General features: G+C 46.5%; 4 protein-coding genes across 4 annotated transcripts; 2 read left to right on the top strand and 2 right to left on the bottom strand.

The window, feature by feature from the left end:
- Nucleotides 1-9043: 9043 nt before the first annotated feature.
- On the bottom strand, nucleotides 9044-9436 carry LOC134934436 (histone H2A type 1-like). The gene has a single exon (XM_063929877.1). It carries the CDS (start codon nucleotides 9434-9436, stop codon nucleotides 9044-9046), a length of 393 nt encoding a protein of 130 aa, XP_063785947.1.
- Nucleotides 9437-9812: 376 nt separating this feature from the next.
- On the top strand, nucleotides 9813-10193 carry LOC134934955 (histone H2B 1.1). The gene has a single exon (XM_063930276.1). The coding sequence runs from the start codon at nucleotides 9813-9815 to the stop codon at nucleotides 10191-10193; it is 381 nt and encodes a 126-aa protein (XP_063786346.1).
- A 1421-nt stretch (nucleotides 10194-11614) lies between these two features.
- On the top strand, nucleotides 11615-11926 carry LOC134934435 (histone H4). The gene has a single exon (XM_063929876.1). The coding sequence runs from the start codon at nucleotides 11615-11617 to the stop codon at nucleotides 11924-11926; it is 312 nt and encodes a 103-aa protein (XP_063785946.1).
- Nucleotides 11927-13013: 1087 nt separating this feature from the next.
- LOC134934954 (histone H1C-like) lies at nucleotides 13014-13947 on the bottom strand. The gene has a single exon (XM_063930275.1). The coding sequence runs from the start codon at nucleotides 13668-13670 to the stop codon at nucleotides 13014-13016; it is 657 nt and encodes a 218-aa protein (XP_063786345.1). The 5' UTR covers nucleotides 13671-13947.
- Nucleotides 13948-14221: the final 274 nt, after the last annotated feature.

Below are 14221 nucleotides of genomic sequence, written 5' to 3'. Positions count from 1 at the left end.
AACCTGCCCTGCCATCATCTGAAGCAAGAAGTGGTAACGAGGTGGAATTCAACCCTCTATATGCTTCAGAGGTTGGAGGAGCAGCAAAAGGCCATTCAAGCCTATACAATTGAGCACGATATAGGAGATGGAATGCACCTGTCTCAAGTGCAGTGGAGAATGATTTCAACGTTGTGCAAGGTTCTGATGCCCTTTGAACTTGCCACACGTGAAGTCAGTTCAGACACTGCCAGCCTGAGTCAGGTCATTCCCCTCATCAGGCTTTTGCAGAAGAAGCTGGAGGCATTGAAGAAGGAGCTAACACGGAGCGATTCCGCTAGGCATGTGGGACTTGTGGATGCAGCCCTTAATTCGCTTAACAAGGATTCACGGGTGGTCAATCTGTTGAAATCAGAGCACTACATTTTGGCCACCGTGCTCGATCCTAGATTTAAAGCCTACCTTGGATCTCTCTTTCCGGCAGACACAGGTCTGCTGGGGTTGAAAGACCTGCTGGTGACAAAATTGTCAAGTCAAGCGGAACGCGACCTGTCAACATCTCCTCCTTCACATTCTCCCGCAACTGGGGGTGCGAGGAAAAGGCTCAGAATTCCGAGCCCACCCGCTGGCGGTGATGCAGGGCAGTCTGGAGCGACTGCTGATGCTGACATCTGGTCCGGACTGAAGGACCTGACAACGATTACGGACATGTCGTCTACTGTCACTGCATATGATTCTCTCAACATTGATAGAATGGTGGAGGATTATATGAGTGACCGCATCCAAGTAGGCACGTCACACAGTCCATACTTATACTGGCAGGAAAAAGAGGCAATTTGGAGGCCCTTGCACAAACTGGCTTTATTCTACCTAAGTTGCCCTCCCACAAGTGTGTACTCCGAAAGAGTGTTTAGTGCCGCCGCTCACCTTGTCAGCAATCGGCGTACGAGGTTACATCCAGAAAATGTGGAGAAGATGATGTTCATTAAAATGAATTATAATCAATTCCTCCGCGGAGACATTGACCAGCAGCAATTGCCTCCACAAAGTACACAGGGAGCTGAGATGGTGGATTCCAGTGGGGACGAATTGATAATCTGTGAGGAGGGGGATGTACACGGTGATATATCGGAGGGTGAAGATGAGGTGGACATCTTGCCTCTGTAGAGCCAGTTTGTGCAAGGAGAGATTAATTGCTTCTTTTTTGGGGGGGGTCCAAACCAACCCGTCATATCAGTCACAGTCGTGTGGCAGACCCTGTCACTGAAATGATGGGTTGGTTAAAGTGTGCATGTCCTGTTTTGTTTATACAACATAAGGGTGGGTGGGAGGGCCCAAGGATAATTCCATCTTGCACCTCTTTTTTCTTTTCTTTTTCTTTGCATCATGTGCTGATTGGGGAGGGTTTTTTGGAAGGGACATCCTGCGTGACACTGCAGTGCCACTCCTAGATGGGCCCGGTGTTTGTGTCGGCCACTAGGGTCGCTAATCTTACTCACACAGCTACCTCATTGCGCCTCTTTTTTTCTTTGCGTCATGTGCTGTTTGGGGAGGGTTTTTTGGAAGGGACATCCTGCGTGACACTGCAGTGCCACTCCTAGATGTGCCCGGTGTTTGTGTCGGCCACTAGGGTCGCTAATCTTACTCACACAGTCAGCTACCTCATTGCGCCTCTTTTTTTCTTTGCGTCATGTGCTGTTTGGGGAGGGTTTTTTGGAAGGGCCATCCTGCGTGACACTGCAGTGCCACTCCTAGATGGGCCCGGTGTTTGTGTCGGCCACTAGGGTCGCTAATCTTACTCACACAGCTACCTCATTGCGCCTCTTTTTTTCTTTGCGTCATGTGCTGTTTGGGGAGGGTTTTTTGGAAGGGACATCCTGCGTGACACTGCAGTGCCACTCCTAGATGGGCCCGGTGTTTGTGTCGGCCACTAGGGTCGCTTATCTTACTCACACAGCGACCTCGGTGCAAATTTTAGGACTAAAAATAATATTGTGAGGTGTGAGGTATTCAGAATAGACTGAAAATGAGTGTAAATTATGGTTTTTGAGGTTAATAATACTTTGGGATCAAAATGACCCCCAAATTCTATGATTTAAGCTGTTTTTTAGTGTTTTTGGAAAAAAACACCCGAATCCAAAACACACCCGAATCCGACAAAAATAATTCGGTGAGGTTTTGCCAAAACGCGTTCGAACCCAAAACACGGCCGCGGAACCGAACCCAAAACCAAAACACAAAACCCGAAAAATTTCAGGCGCTCATCTCTAGTTTGCACACAATAGTTCTGGGAAATAAAATAAAATGATGAAGCTTGCAGAATAAGATGAGAGACAACAGTCACCTGAGGAGCAATGGTTCAACTAATCTTACGTTTTCAAATGTACTACCGTGATAAAAGCAGTTGCTGCAGCTTCAGCACTGAACCTCACTGTTGGATAGCAGGCGAAAGATATGCAGAGACCACGAGGCTGAATGTCTAGAGCAGGCATTCCCATCCATGGTCCTCTAGGCACACCAACAGTGCAGGTTTTAGTGATATCCAGGCTGCAGCACAGATGGTTAAATCAAAATAACTGAGCTACTAATTAAGTCACCTGTGGTGAAGCATGGATATCACTAAAACCTGCACTGTTAGTGTGCCTTGAGGACCGTGGTTGGGAATGCCTGGTCTGGAGAAAAGGCGGCTGCGGAACGGAGCATCAGAACCTCTGGGGGAAACATTGGGGGTAATTCCAAGTTGATCGCAGCAGGACATTTTTAGCAGTTGGGCAAAACCATGTACACTGCAGGTGGGGCAGATATAACATTTGCAGAGAGAGTTAGATTTGGGTGTGGTGTGTTCAATCTGCAATCTAAATTGCAGTGTACAAATAACGCAGCCAGTATTTTCTCTGCACAAAAACAAAATAACCCACCCAAACCTAACTGTCTCTGCAAATGTTATATCTGCCCCACCTGCAGTGCACATGGTTTTGCCCAACTGCAAAAAATGTCCTGCTGCGATCAACTTGGAATTACCCCCTTTGTGTCAGCAGAGATCCACTGTGGATGCAAAGTTGTGAGAAGAAGGGCAACGCAGATTAACAGACCAGAGTTCAACTGCATTGACCAGTGATGGAAAGCACAGATATAGACTAGGGCAGGTCAAGAGCAGTGTTGAGAGAAGATGATCGCCATAGAGGAATGGAAGGCACATGAGGATGGACGTGAGATGTGGACAAACAGAGTTGATGACTGCAAAATGGAGGGCGTGGGCCAGCAGCAAGTATCATCAAGGTCTGAACCTCACCCCCAACCAATGATGGCAGGCTGGAGTAGGGCACTAGAGCGGTGGGAGTCTGCATAGAAACTCCAGAGCAGGTAGGGGGACCACGGAGCTGGATCTGTGCCACACCAGTGGCTTTCTGCGTCTCCAAGGATGGTAGAAAAATAAATAAATAAATAAATAAATAAATATATACATACATAAAAACTGACCCAGTTGAAGAGGCGGGAAGGCCCTGTTCCATCTTACTATGGAATGTGCGCATTGATTACATGTTTCCCCATATTACTAATTATTTCTCAGCGGTAAGTAATAGCACAATGAGGAGTCATGGGTAGTGGCACACTCACATTGGAGCAGACATTGTTGGCGTGGTGCACCATCAGAAGAGGTGAGTGATTGTTATTGAATTAGGTTTGTTTTTATTATTATTTCACATAAACTATGATAGATATATATTGTCCTTAAATCCCTATGGTCCCATTTAAGAGCCTAAACTCTATTATTTTATCATAAATATAACTTTTCTCAATTCTTTTAAAGTGCAAGGTTTTTTTTTTCAATAGCAAGCAAAATGGATATAAATGAGATACATATGCATAAATACAAATTCAGTGATTATAGTAGAACAATAAGGTTCTGTTTTTATTTTTTTATTTTTTTATTTCGTTTCCAGTGAGTAGTAGAAAAGCCCCTTTATATAATCCAAATCTACAGTAGCCTTGTATTTTCTTCATGCAATGTCCCAGACATATAAGGTTTAGCTTGTGGTCCTGCAAATCATTAACTCCCTTAGACTGCATGATACTGACATCGGAAAACATACGGGAGGCCCGCATTTGGGATGACTGTGGTCAGAAGACCATCAGCGGCATTCCGATGCTGAGAATCACGACAGGGGAGAGGTAAGTATAATAACCCTCACCTTCTCCTTAGTTCCTAAACATATCCCTCCTGTAGCCTAAACCTACCCCCCTTCTTTGTTCCTAACCCTAACACTCCCTCCCCACATCCTAACCCTCCCCTCCCACAGCCTATCTCTAACCCTGCCACTATTGCCTAACCACAACCTAACCTCCTGCAGTCGAACCCTAACACTCCCCATCTTACTTACATTCACGATTTTGACCACAGTTCCCCCAGTACTGCAACCATTTAAAAGAGAAACATTGTAGTGTGTGTGTGTGTGTGTGTGTGTGTGTGTGTGTGTGTGTGTGTGTGTGTGTGTGTTTTATTTGTAGGGGGGTGGTAGTGGAAGTAGGGTGGACAACAGGAGGAGACAGTAGGAATAAGGGGGACGTAGAAATAGGAGGGTATGAGTAAAGTGTGAGGGATGGGAGAAATGAGGTGAAAAATAAGGGTGATGAAGGGAAAAAGTTGGAACAGGGAGAAGAGTAGTGTAAGATAAGAAAAGGGAGGAGATAATCGGAGATGGGAAGAAAAGGCAGAAGGAGGAATAGATAAAGATTGGACAAATGAGTGGAATGTAAAAATAAAAGGCAGAATTAAAGTGACGAGACACAAAGGGTTATCAATGGGACATGGGAGGAACAAGGAGAAGAATCGGCGAATCAGGAGCAGATGAAAAGGTGTGGAAGAGGACAAAAAAATGAACACAACTGCTAGCCAGCAGGCAAATGGCAGGCCAAGATCAAAGATAACGGTCACCCGAGGAGTGGAGCAATGGTGCAACAAAGTTATTTAGATGCATTGCTGTGCCACAAGCAATTGTACTTAAGCATGAGAAAGTTGCTCAACATGGAGCATTGCATTTCATGTATGCACACCATATGAAAGTAACTTCTGGACCATAAGGCTGAATTCATGGACCAGATCCCACTGGTCATCTGTCAACCGGATTAATGGAACCTCTTCTTAAAGTATGTGGGTTTCCTGAGATGACTCCTTTCAATTCCACATATCACTGTGATAAAACATTTGTGCTGTGTAATGTTCTTGGTTATCTTCAAGGTGTTTCTAGCTCACATTTCGGTATATGCCACCCAGTTGATGCAATTGTGTGGAACGATGGGTGGAAGATCCACAGTCATTGAAAAGAGATGAGATCCTGGATCTCGTCTTAAAGAAGCAATTTCTGATACAATTGGCTATGGAAATCGGAGAGTGGATGGCTGACCACAAATCATCCACCTATCCAACCAAACTATAGCAGCCACAATGTAAGGCAATCCAAGTGAGCTGGCAAATCAAAGCAGGTACTTCCACTTTTATCAATCCTGCCAACTGTAACGCTGTGGGCCTATTCTTGGGTGTAGGATCTATAATGACCTGGTGCCATGTTGTCAGGATGACCCTTAATCTCTGCCAGAAGAGATGCCCTAGGTGAAGGGCATCATTTTTTTTAAGTAGTAGCATGAATAAGAGGAATATTCATGCTACCATCGATCTGGAATGATTTTTTTACGTTAAACATTTTTGATTGTTTCCAGACATTATCACATACAGTGTATACTTTTTTTATGCGATGTATTTAACAGCAATAATTTACATTTTCGTGTGGTACATATACAAACGGGTATTTCAATGAGTTCCAATACAATTTGATAGATAGATAGATAGATAGATAGATAGATAGATAGATAGATAGATAGATAGATAGATAGATAGATAGATAGATAATTGCTATGTCACATAAATTCAGTTGAATATATACTGGTTTTAAATCTGTTTATTCCTCAGAGTCTTACATTCGATTAATTACCATAAATACAACTTTTAACAGATGTTTTAAAGTTTATTTTTACAAGAACAATTGAAATGAATATACAATAGTTAAATGGGCATACAGGAAAAAAAAAACCCAGTAATAAAATAAAACAATAAGGGTATTGCTATGCAGGGCCTTTAGTACTTTATAGGATTTTAATTTCCTCTGAGTAGATGTAGAACCCCCTTTGAAACTAAATATATAGCCTTATATTCTCTTCATGTAGTTTAGCAGATTCACGAGGTTGAGGTTGCGGTCTAAGTTGATACTTTTGCTCAGATTGTATCCAGCAATGTTTCAATAGAGTAGTTACAATTGTATCATACTATAATACTGTTTCCCATTAGTATCATATCGTTTCTCACACACGCAGGAGTTCTGACTACATTAAAGTGAGCAGCTTTAGATTTAACATTCATGTTTTAATGATCAAATGATTATTTTATTTTATACGCCGCTGTTTTGATCTAAGCTGTGCTGCTTTTGCTGTTGTTGTTTGCTAGTTTACCTGCCATCCCATATTATCATTTCCCTGGTATTAGGGCTTGTAAGGATTATATTCTGTACACACAATATATATATATATATATATATATATATATATTTTTTTTTTATCCCCGGCTATTGCAGCTATTCAGCAGCACTGTGTGTGATTACGTTTGGTATATGTGTACTGGGGCCGGGGCTGCTATACCGTGAAAAGACCTCGAGGCCGGGCCGTTAGAAACTTCACATAAACAATAGAGGAAACAGAAATTCTTGGCGGGCTTTATGAAACTTACAGCTTCTTCACCGAAACCAACCAGGATGAAGGGCGTGTTTAACTCATCAAATCACAAAGCAGCTCTGTGCATAAATACAGTTGTTGCCGGCTGTTGGCTATTCAGTCTTTTTTCTACTTGGTAGAAGTCAGATCTGTGTGGAAATATGGCCAGGACCAAGCAGACCGCCCGCAAATCTACAGGAGGGAAAGCTCCCCGCAAGCAGCTGGCAACTAGTCATGGGCAAAGTGATTCACTGAACTGAGTTGAGACACATGACTCAGTTCAGTGAAGTGTCTCGAGTCAGTGTCTCGGCACATGAGTCATGACTCATTTGTAGTGGAATGTATTGCAGAGACTGCACATGAATCAGTGAGTTGCCAGTGCTGGCAGATCAGTGCTGGACTCATGAAGGGAGTTATTCAGCTGCAGTGATTGTGCAGTGTATCTGGGGGAGGCAGTTGCTTATGCACTGATTGTTAATAATATATTAACATAGATTCAGTGTTAAGTTGATATATTATTAATAACCACTTATTGCACACTAGTTACAGAATATGCACATTACTTCTGGCTGAGGAGAGAAAGCTTAACAGCCATGAAACACATCATTCAGTCTGTAACTAAACCAAATAAAAACATTTTTTTTTTACTTTGCATACTTTGCTAATTAGATAATTTTAGGTGGGCTTGTATTTATTATATTATCCACTATCTAGCCTCCAGGGAGTTTGCCACCCACAATCACATTGAGCAGGAACAGTGAGTTGAGAACACTGAGATGAGAGCCCTGTACCACAGGGGCTCCACCTCCTGCAGGCTTATGCTGCATGAATCAGATCCATCCACTGAGTCTACACAGTGTGCAACTGTCTCAACTCACTGGCAGACTCAGGATGAATCATGATTCATGACATGACTCAGGCACAGCAGCACAGCACTCACTGACTGGTGAGTCGTGACTGCTCCCTCCCCCCTCCCACTGGGTGTCACCTGGTATAGCCTCTGGCCAATCACAGCTAAAGACACACAGCAGAATACACTGACTGAAGGAGACACTGAGTTTCCTCCCTCTGGCTGAGAGAGGCTGCTGCTGCAGCTGTCTCGACTCATTAAACAGTGAGTGACTCGAATCATTCATACTTCCTGATGATTTGAGTCACTGTGTTGAGACAGTGAGTCAGTAGCCATCTCTACTGGCAACGAAAGCTGCCCGGAAGAGCGCCCCAGCTACCGGCGGCGTGAAGAAACCTCACCGCTATCGTCCTGGAACTGTTGCTCTTCGCGAGATCCGCCGGTATCAGAAATCCACTGAGCTGCTGATCCGCAAGCTGCCCTTCCAGCGTCTGGTGCGTGAGATCGCCCAGGACTTCAAGACTGACCTGCGCTTCCAGAGCTCCGCCGTCATGGCCCTACAAGAGGCCAGCGAGGCTTATCTGGTGGGGCTGTTCGAGGACACCAACCTGTGCGCCATCCACGCCAAGAGGGTGACCATCATGCCCAAAGACATCCAGCTGGCCCGCAGGATCCGAGGGGAGAGGGCATAGAAACTCGGCACTCCTATACACGCAACAACCCAAAGGCTCTTTTCAGAGCCACCAAGTCTTTCTAAACGAGCTGCAGCATAAGTCACCCCTCAGTGTCAGAGTAACAGGATGCGGATGAATCCTCCGCTCTCCACCCATAGCAGCTTCAAATGACAGGCCAAGTCTATGAAGTTTACATATATAATACGATAAGCAAGCCGCAAAGTGAATAATGGAATGTTGACTATCAAAAATAATTAAATATCTGGACGGGCTGGTTCACCCGACAGTACATTGTTACTAGTGTTCCGCCTAGATTCCCTTGTAAAATTGTTTTCTTCAGCTGGGATAAGAGGATATTGCTCTCAATTATCAAATATTTGTATGTAATGCAGCTGTTTTCATCCTAGCTTTGTTACGTCACACGGAGAGAGAATATGGTTTCTCTCCTTATATACTTTACACGGATCAGCTTCCCACTCCTATAAGCGGAAGGGGCCTCATTTGCAGCATGCAGTTATTGCAAAGGGAATATTCAGACTATCTTTAGATTTCACCACAACAGACCAGGGCTCCTAAAGGGTAAGGGAGCGTCTATACCTTTAGCGGTTGTATGGACGGGATGTGGAGATGAAAGCGCGGCTAGCCCGTCAGATATCGCTACAACACAAGCAATGACAGTACACACAGCTCTCCTGGGAAGACGTGGGTGGCTCTGAAAAGAGCCTTTGTGTTGTGTGTCGGGTACATCGTTTCGGTGGTGGAAGCTGCCAGCCTCACATTACTTGCTCTTGGCCGGTTTGTGGCTCTCGGTCTTCTTGGGCAGCAGCACGGCCTGGATGTTGGGCAGAACGCCTCCCTGGGCGATGGTCACCCCACCGAGCAGCTTGTTGAGCTCTTCGTCGTTGCGCACAGCCAGCTGCAGGTGGCGGGGGATGATGCGGGTCTTCTTGTTGTCGCGGGCGGCGTTTCCGGCGAGCTCCAGGATCTCAGCCGTCAGATACTCCAGCACCGCGGCCAGATAGACCGGGGCACCGGCTCCCACTCGCTCAGCATAGTTTCCTTTCCTCAGCAGACGGTGAACGCGACCGACTGGGAACTGGAGACCGGCCCGGGATGAGCGAGTCTTGGCCTTAGCCCGGGTCTTGCCGCCTTGTTTGCCTCTGCCGGACATGTTCAGTTCACAAAACAAATAATTCCTTCTAACAAACTGAGAGAAAATGTGAACCTGTAATACCGCCCTCCTCCTATATATACACTCAGAGTGGGTCTACCGCGTGCTCTGTGATTGGTTTGCTTACAAATGAACCAATGCAGCTCGAGTTTATCCACAGACCAATCCGCAATATGTAGTGTGTGTGTGGGGGGGGGTGTTAGCTACCACTCAGCGTCACGTGACACTTTTACCCTATACTTAGCTTATACTTACCCTACACTTTTACCAGAAGCGTTGAAGCCTCATTTGCATAAGATGCCTATAAATAGAGCAAACCCGGGCGGTGTACGGCACAGACTCTCCCTGCTGTGTGTAGAAGAAGTGAGTGGTGGAAATGCCTGAACCAGCAAAGTCCGCGCCGGCGCCCAAGAAGGGCTCAAAGAAGGCCGTAACCAAGACCCAGAAGAAAGATGGAAAGAAGCGTAGGAAGAGCAGGAAGGAGAGTTACGCCATCTACGTGTACAAGGTGCTGAAGCAGGTGCACCCTGACACCGGCATCTCCTCCAAGGCTATGGGCATCATGAACTCCTTTGTCAATGACATTTTTGAGCGCATTGCGGGGGAAGCTTCCCGCCTGGCTCACTACAACAAGCGCTCCACCATCACCTCCCGGGAGATCCAGACCGCCGTACGCCTGCTGCTGCCGGGAGAGTTGGCCAAGCACGCCGTGTCCGAGGGCACCAAGGCCGTCACCAAGTACACCAGCGCCAAGTAATCTCCCCTTCCTCTCCCACACGAACACAAAGGCTCTTTTAAGAGCCACCCATCTCCTCGCTAATCGGGCTGTAACTTATTATTTGCGCTGTGTCCTGTCTCCCTGAATTTGACTGAATCACAGTAATCTAGGCTGTGTTGTAGTTTCTTCATTCCTTATACATGTGCATCTTGTTAGTCGGATGCTGGGGAACTCCCCTCTAGTGTGCGAGCTAGTACAGGAGACCCCCCCCTGTTGATGATTACTGCGTGCAAAGCGGCATTCTCTCCGCTCTCATGTACTGTAAAACACGTTCCAGACGTAGATCAGATTTCTACAGAACTCGTCAAAGCTACAGATGCCAGGGCTTCTAAAAAGCCAGAGAGCAGCAGAAACACTGCCCGTGTAGTTGCTGTGTGACTAGCACATAATTTTCTGTCTGGCTCAAGTGATACAAACTGGATTGTTACATTGTTAATATCGCTACTACTGTATCATAATCTTGATAAGCAGGTGGTTAAAAGTCGGTCTTCAAGATGACCTGTGTTACTATGATATCGTTGCAAAAGTAACAACGGGATGCAAACTGCGGTGCCCCTGCTTGTACCTAGTCCATTATGACATCACACAGCAGGGTTCCCGTTTAGGCGCACACGTACCAGTTATGCTCGTTGCTGTAAAAACGGCTTCAATGGTTATTTGAGGAGTAGTAGTGATCCGGGTCGCAATGTGGCTGAGCGCTAAGGTACGGTTCAGCTGACCCAATTGACATACTATTATTATTTACACCTAATATACAATATTATGAGACGGCGAGAGAACATAGCTGATACGCTGGCGCTCGCTAATTAGAGATCGAAGCGAACCGAGCCTGGGTGCCAGGAATACTTGTAGCGAGGGACACATCAGAAGCGGCATGCCATTGGGGGAGTGTTCCCCTACCAGGATTTGAATTGTCCACTCCGGTTAACTTGTTTTGACCCGCCGAATTTAGCTCGTCTCTCATTGGGCCAGTCCGATGAATCGCGCTCCTAGCCCAAGGCGCTGGTGTGGGTCCGACTTAATAGTGATAAACACTATATATGTATTTGGAAAATATATTATTTATCATTTCAGGGAGAATGAAATGTCACTACTTTTCGTTAATTGACTATAGGTGTAAAACCTTCTTTTCCTATTTTACCCTAGAAATGTGGGATCAAATGGATACAATTTTTTTTTTTTTTTTAACATTTATATATCTGTTCACGGAAATGAATAGAGATGACGAAGAGAAAGCTGCCACTGTCCTGCGGTGTGCTAAGTCAGAAAAGGCGGACTACCCAGGTCTCCTCCTCTCCGAGTTCTAAGTCCCCCATCAGGTCCGCCCTTCCTCTTAATAAAGGGCTGCTGTGAGGCGATCAACTCATTCTTACTGATTGCAACTCGCAAGCTGTTTGAAGATGTCAGGAAGAGGCAAAGGTGGTAAGGGACTCGGGAAAGGAGGCGCTAAGCGCCACAGGAAGGTGCTGCGGGACAACATCCAGGGCATCACGAAGCCAGCCATTCGCCGTCTCGCTCGCAGAGGTGGCGTGAAGCGCATTTCTGGCCTCATCTACGAGGAGACCCGTGGGGTGCTGAAGGTCTTTCTAGAGAATGTGATCCGGGACGCCGTCACTTACACCGAGCACGCCAAGAGGAAGACTGTGACCGCTATGGATGTGGTCTATGCTCTCAAGCGCCAGGGCCGCACTCTGTATGGTTTTGGAGGTTAAGATCTGGCTCCTCTTTGGCTGATCTCCTTTCCCGAAACACGCTAACAAAAGGCCCTTTTAAGGGCCACCTACAGTACTCCTGAAATGAGCTTTATGAACATGCTGCTTTTCGAGGGAAGCGTATTGTTAGTCAGATCCACAATACTAACGATAGAAATACACTTCTTTCCCATCTACAAAGTCTCGCTGGATATTCAAATATAAGACGCCAGAAGTTGCCATTTACAATGCATAGACCATATATATCTAGAATTCTAGTCAATCTGGAATGGAAAAAGGCAGCAGCATAATTGCCTCTGTCCATTTGGATGATGCCTCCTTGTGTCCGGGTGGAATCGGTTCGATATTGTTTTATGAAAAATTCTGAAGGATGTAGGTGTAATATACCGTGCATAGCGTGCGCAGGAGGTGCTGTAGCGGGGTACTCTTGAAAAGATGTGGAGTTAAAACGTAACTTGTATTATAACGATGACATGCTGACACAATACATGTCCTAAAATTCAAGCATAGGGTATTAAGGCACAGCTGTGAATGTTTCTCCAAGTGTAGTTTATATATAATTCTGTTACAACGACCTCTTGAACAATTAATAAGTAGGGAAGCTTACTAGCCAACTACTCTGATAGAAACTGCACAGAACTATTTGTCTCTACTGGAGGTTCTCTTTCTGGTAAAGCAGTCTCCCTGTTATTGTGTAGCTAGTGTTCTCAGAAAGTGCAAACAAACATTAAATTGATACTTGCTTTTCAGCAGCTACCCTGCAGACTGTTCACCACAGGGAATGGTGAGTGTTCGAGTACACAGGAAGGAAGCATGCCGCTATTGTGAGCGGCCTGAGGTAGGAAGCAGGACATCCAGGTATTATTTCCCGATCAGTCTTGCTACAGTAGCGCTAATAAATAACCCTGCGTTACCTATCAATAAGCAACCAAAAATCCCACGGAGACACTGCTGAACTGTAACGTAATGTAGTGACTCAATATCTGTACGCCGTGCGCCTACAGCTCTGCCGGGACAGGGTGGGTGGCTCTGAAAAGAGCCTTTGGGGGGATAACAAGGAAGCGAGGCTGCTACGGCGGCTCTTCCATCACTTCTTGGCCGCAGCTTTCTTGGGCTTAGCTACCTTCTTGGCCGGGCTTTTGGCGGCTTTGGGCTTCGCCGCCTTCTTGGCCGGACTCTTGGCTGCTTTGGGCTTCCCCGCCTTCTTGGCCGGACTCTTGGCCGCTTTCTTGGGCTTCGCGGCTTTAGGCTTCTTTGGGCTTTTGGCAGCAGCCGCTTTTGTGGGTTTCTTCACCTTCTTGGGGCTCTTGGCTGCACTCGGAGCTCTCTTGGGCTTCTTCGGGGACTTGGCCACTTTCTTTGCCGCTGGTTTCTTGGGCTTCAGGGCGGCCTTCTTGCTCTCCAGCTGATTCTTATTGAGCTTGAAGGAGCCGGAAGCTCCGGTGCCTTTCACTTGGGTGAGAGTTCCTTTGGTCACCAATCCTTTCACCCCCACTTTGATGCGACTGTTATTCTTCTCCACATCGTAGCCTCCGGCAGCCAGAGCCTTCTTCAGGGCGGCAAGAGAAACTCCACTGCGCTCCTTGGAGGCGGCCACGGCCTTTAAGATCAGCTCGGAAACGCTGGGCCCGGAAGACTTGCCGCTTTTCTTGGCTCCCCCTGCAGCTTTCTTCGGCTGCCTCTTCTTTTTGGCTGCGCCCTCTGACGGCGGGACAGCGGCGACGGCTGGTGCAGTTTCTGCCATGTTAGCTCAACGTCACTTTAACCAACAAATGGTAATACAGCACAAGCCGCTCTCTGACGTCTTTTATATACGGTGCCTGCTGTGCTGTAATTGGCTGCTGAGCCTGGTGCGTTCTGCGCTCTCATTGGCGGAATAAGCAGTCCTTGTAAACCCTTCCCTGTCTGAGTGTAAGGGGAAATCTGCCCTCACCTTGTGTTTCCCTAACGCAGAAAAAGAGTCTTTTATTGGGCATGAGAAAAGCAGCGTGCAGCCTCTCTGCACCACACCAGTACTCCAAGGTCTCCCCTAGGCCTATACGGCCATTGCTAGCCTAGGCGCTGCAAAGAGACCCAGGAACAGCCCCTGTCAGCTTACTTACACCAAGCTGGATCTGTCCAGCATGTAACACATCTGTACTTTTCTGCGAGGCTAAAACGTCTGATTGGGGCATTTTTCTGTCCCCCTGGCACTACATGTAACGAAGGTGATCTGGGGTTCAGTCTGTGCAGGGGATGCACCATTTTCAAAGACATAAAGGTGATGGCTGGGCTCCTGTACACCCGGGTGGCTAG

This window comes from Pseudophryne corroboree, chromosome 6, assembly GCF_028390025.1.
Source record: "Pseudophryne corroboree isolate aPseCor3 chromosome 6, aPseCor3.hap2, whole genome shotgun sequence".
NCBI classification, from domain to species: Eukaryota; Metazoa; Chordata; class Amphibia; order Anura; family Myobatrachidae; genus Pseudophryne; species Pseudophryne corroboree.
This window is presented reverse-complemented; position numbering and strand designations above follow the sequence as displayed.

What these genes read in the sequence shown, in the direction of transcription:
- LOC134934955 (XM_063930276.1), top strand. Translation starts at nt 9,813, where the DNA reads ATGCCTGAACCAGCAAAGTCCGCGCCGGCGCCCAAGAAGGGCTCAAAG.
- LOC134934435 (XM_063929876.1), top strand. Translation starts at nt 11,615, where the DNA reads ATGTCAGGAAGAGGCAAAGGTGGTAAGGGACTCGGGAAAGGAGGCGCT.
- LOC134934954 (XM_063930275.1), bottom strand. Translation starts at nt 13,670, where the DNA reads ATGGCAGAAACTGCACCAGCCGTCGCCGCTGTCCCGCCGTCAGAGGGC.
- LOC134934436 (XM_063929877.1), bottom strand. Translation starts at nt 9,436, where the DNA reads ATGTCCGGCAGAGGCAAACAAGGCGGCAAGACCCGGGCTAAGGCCAAG.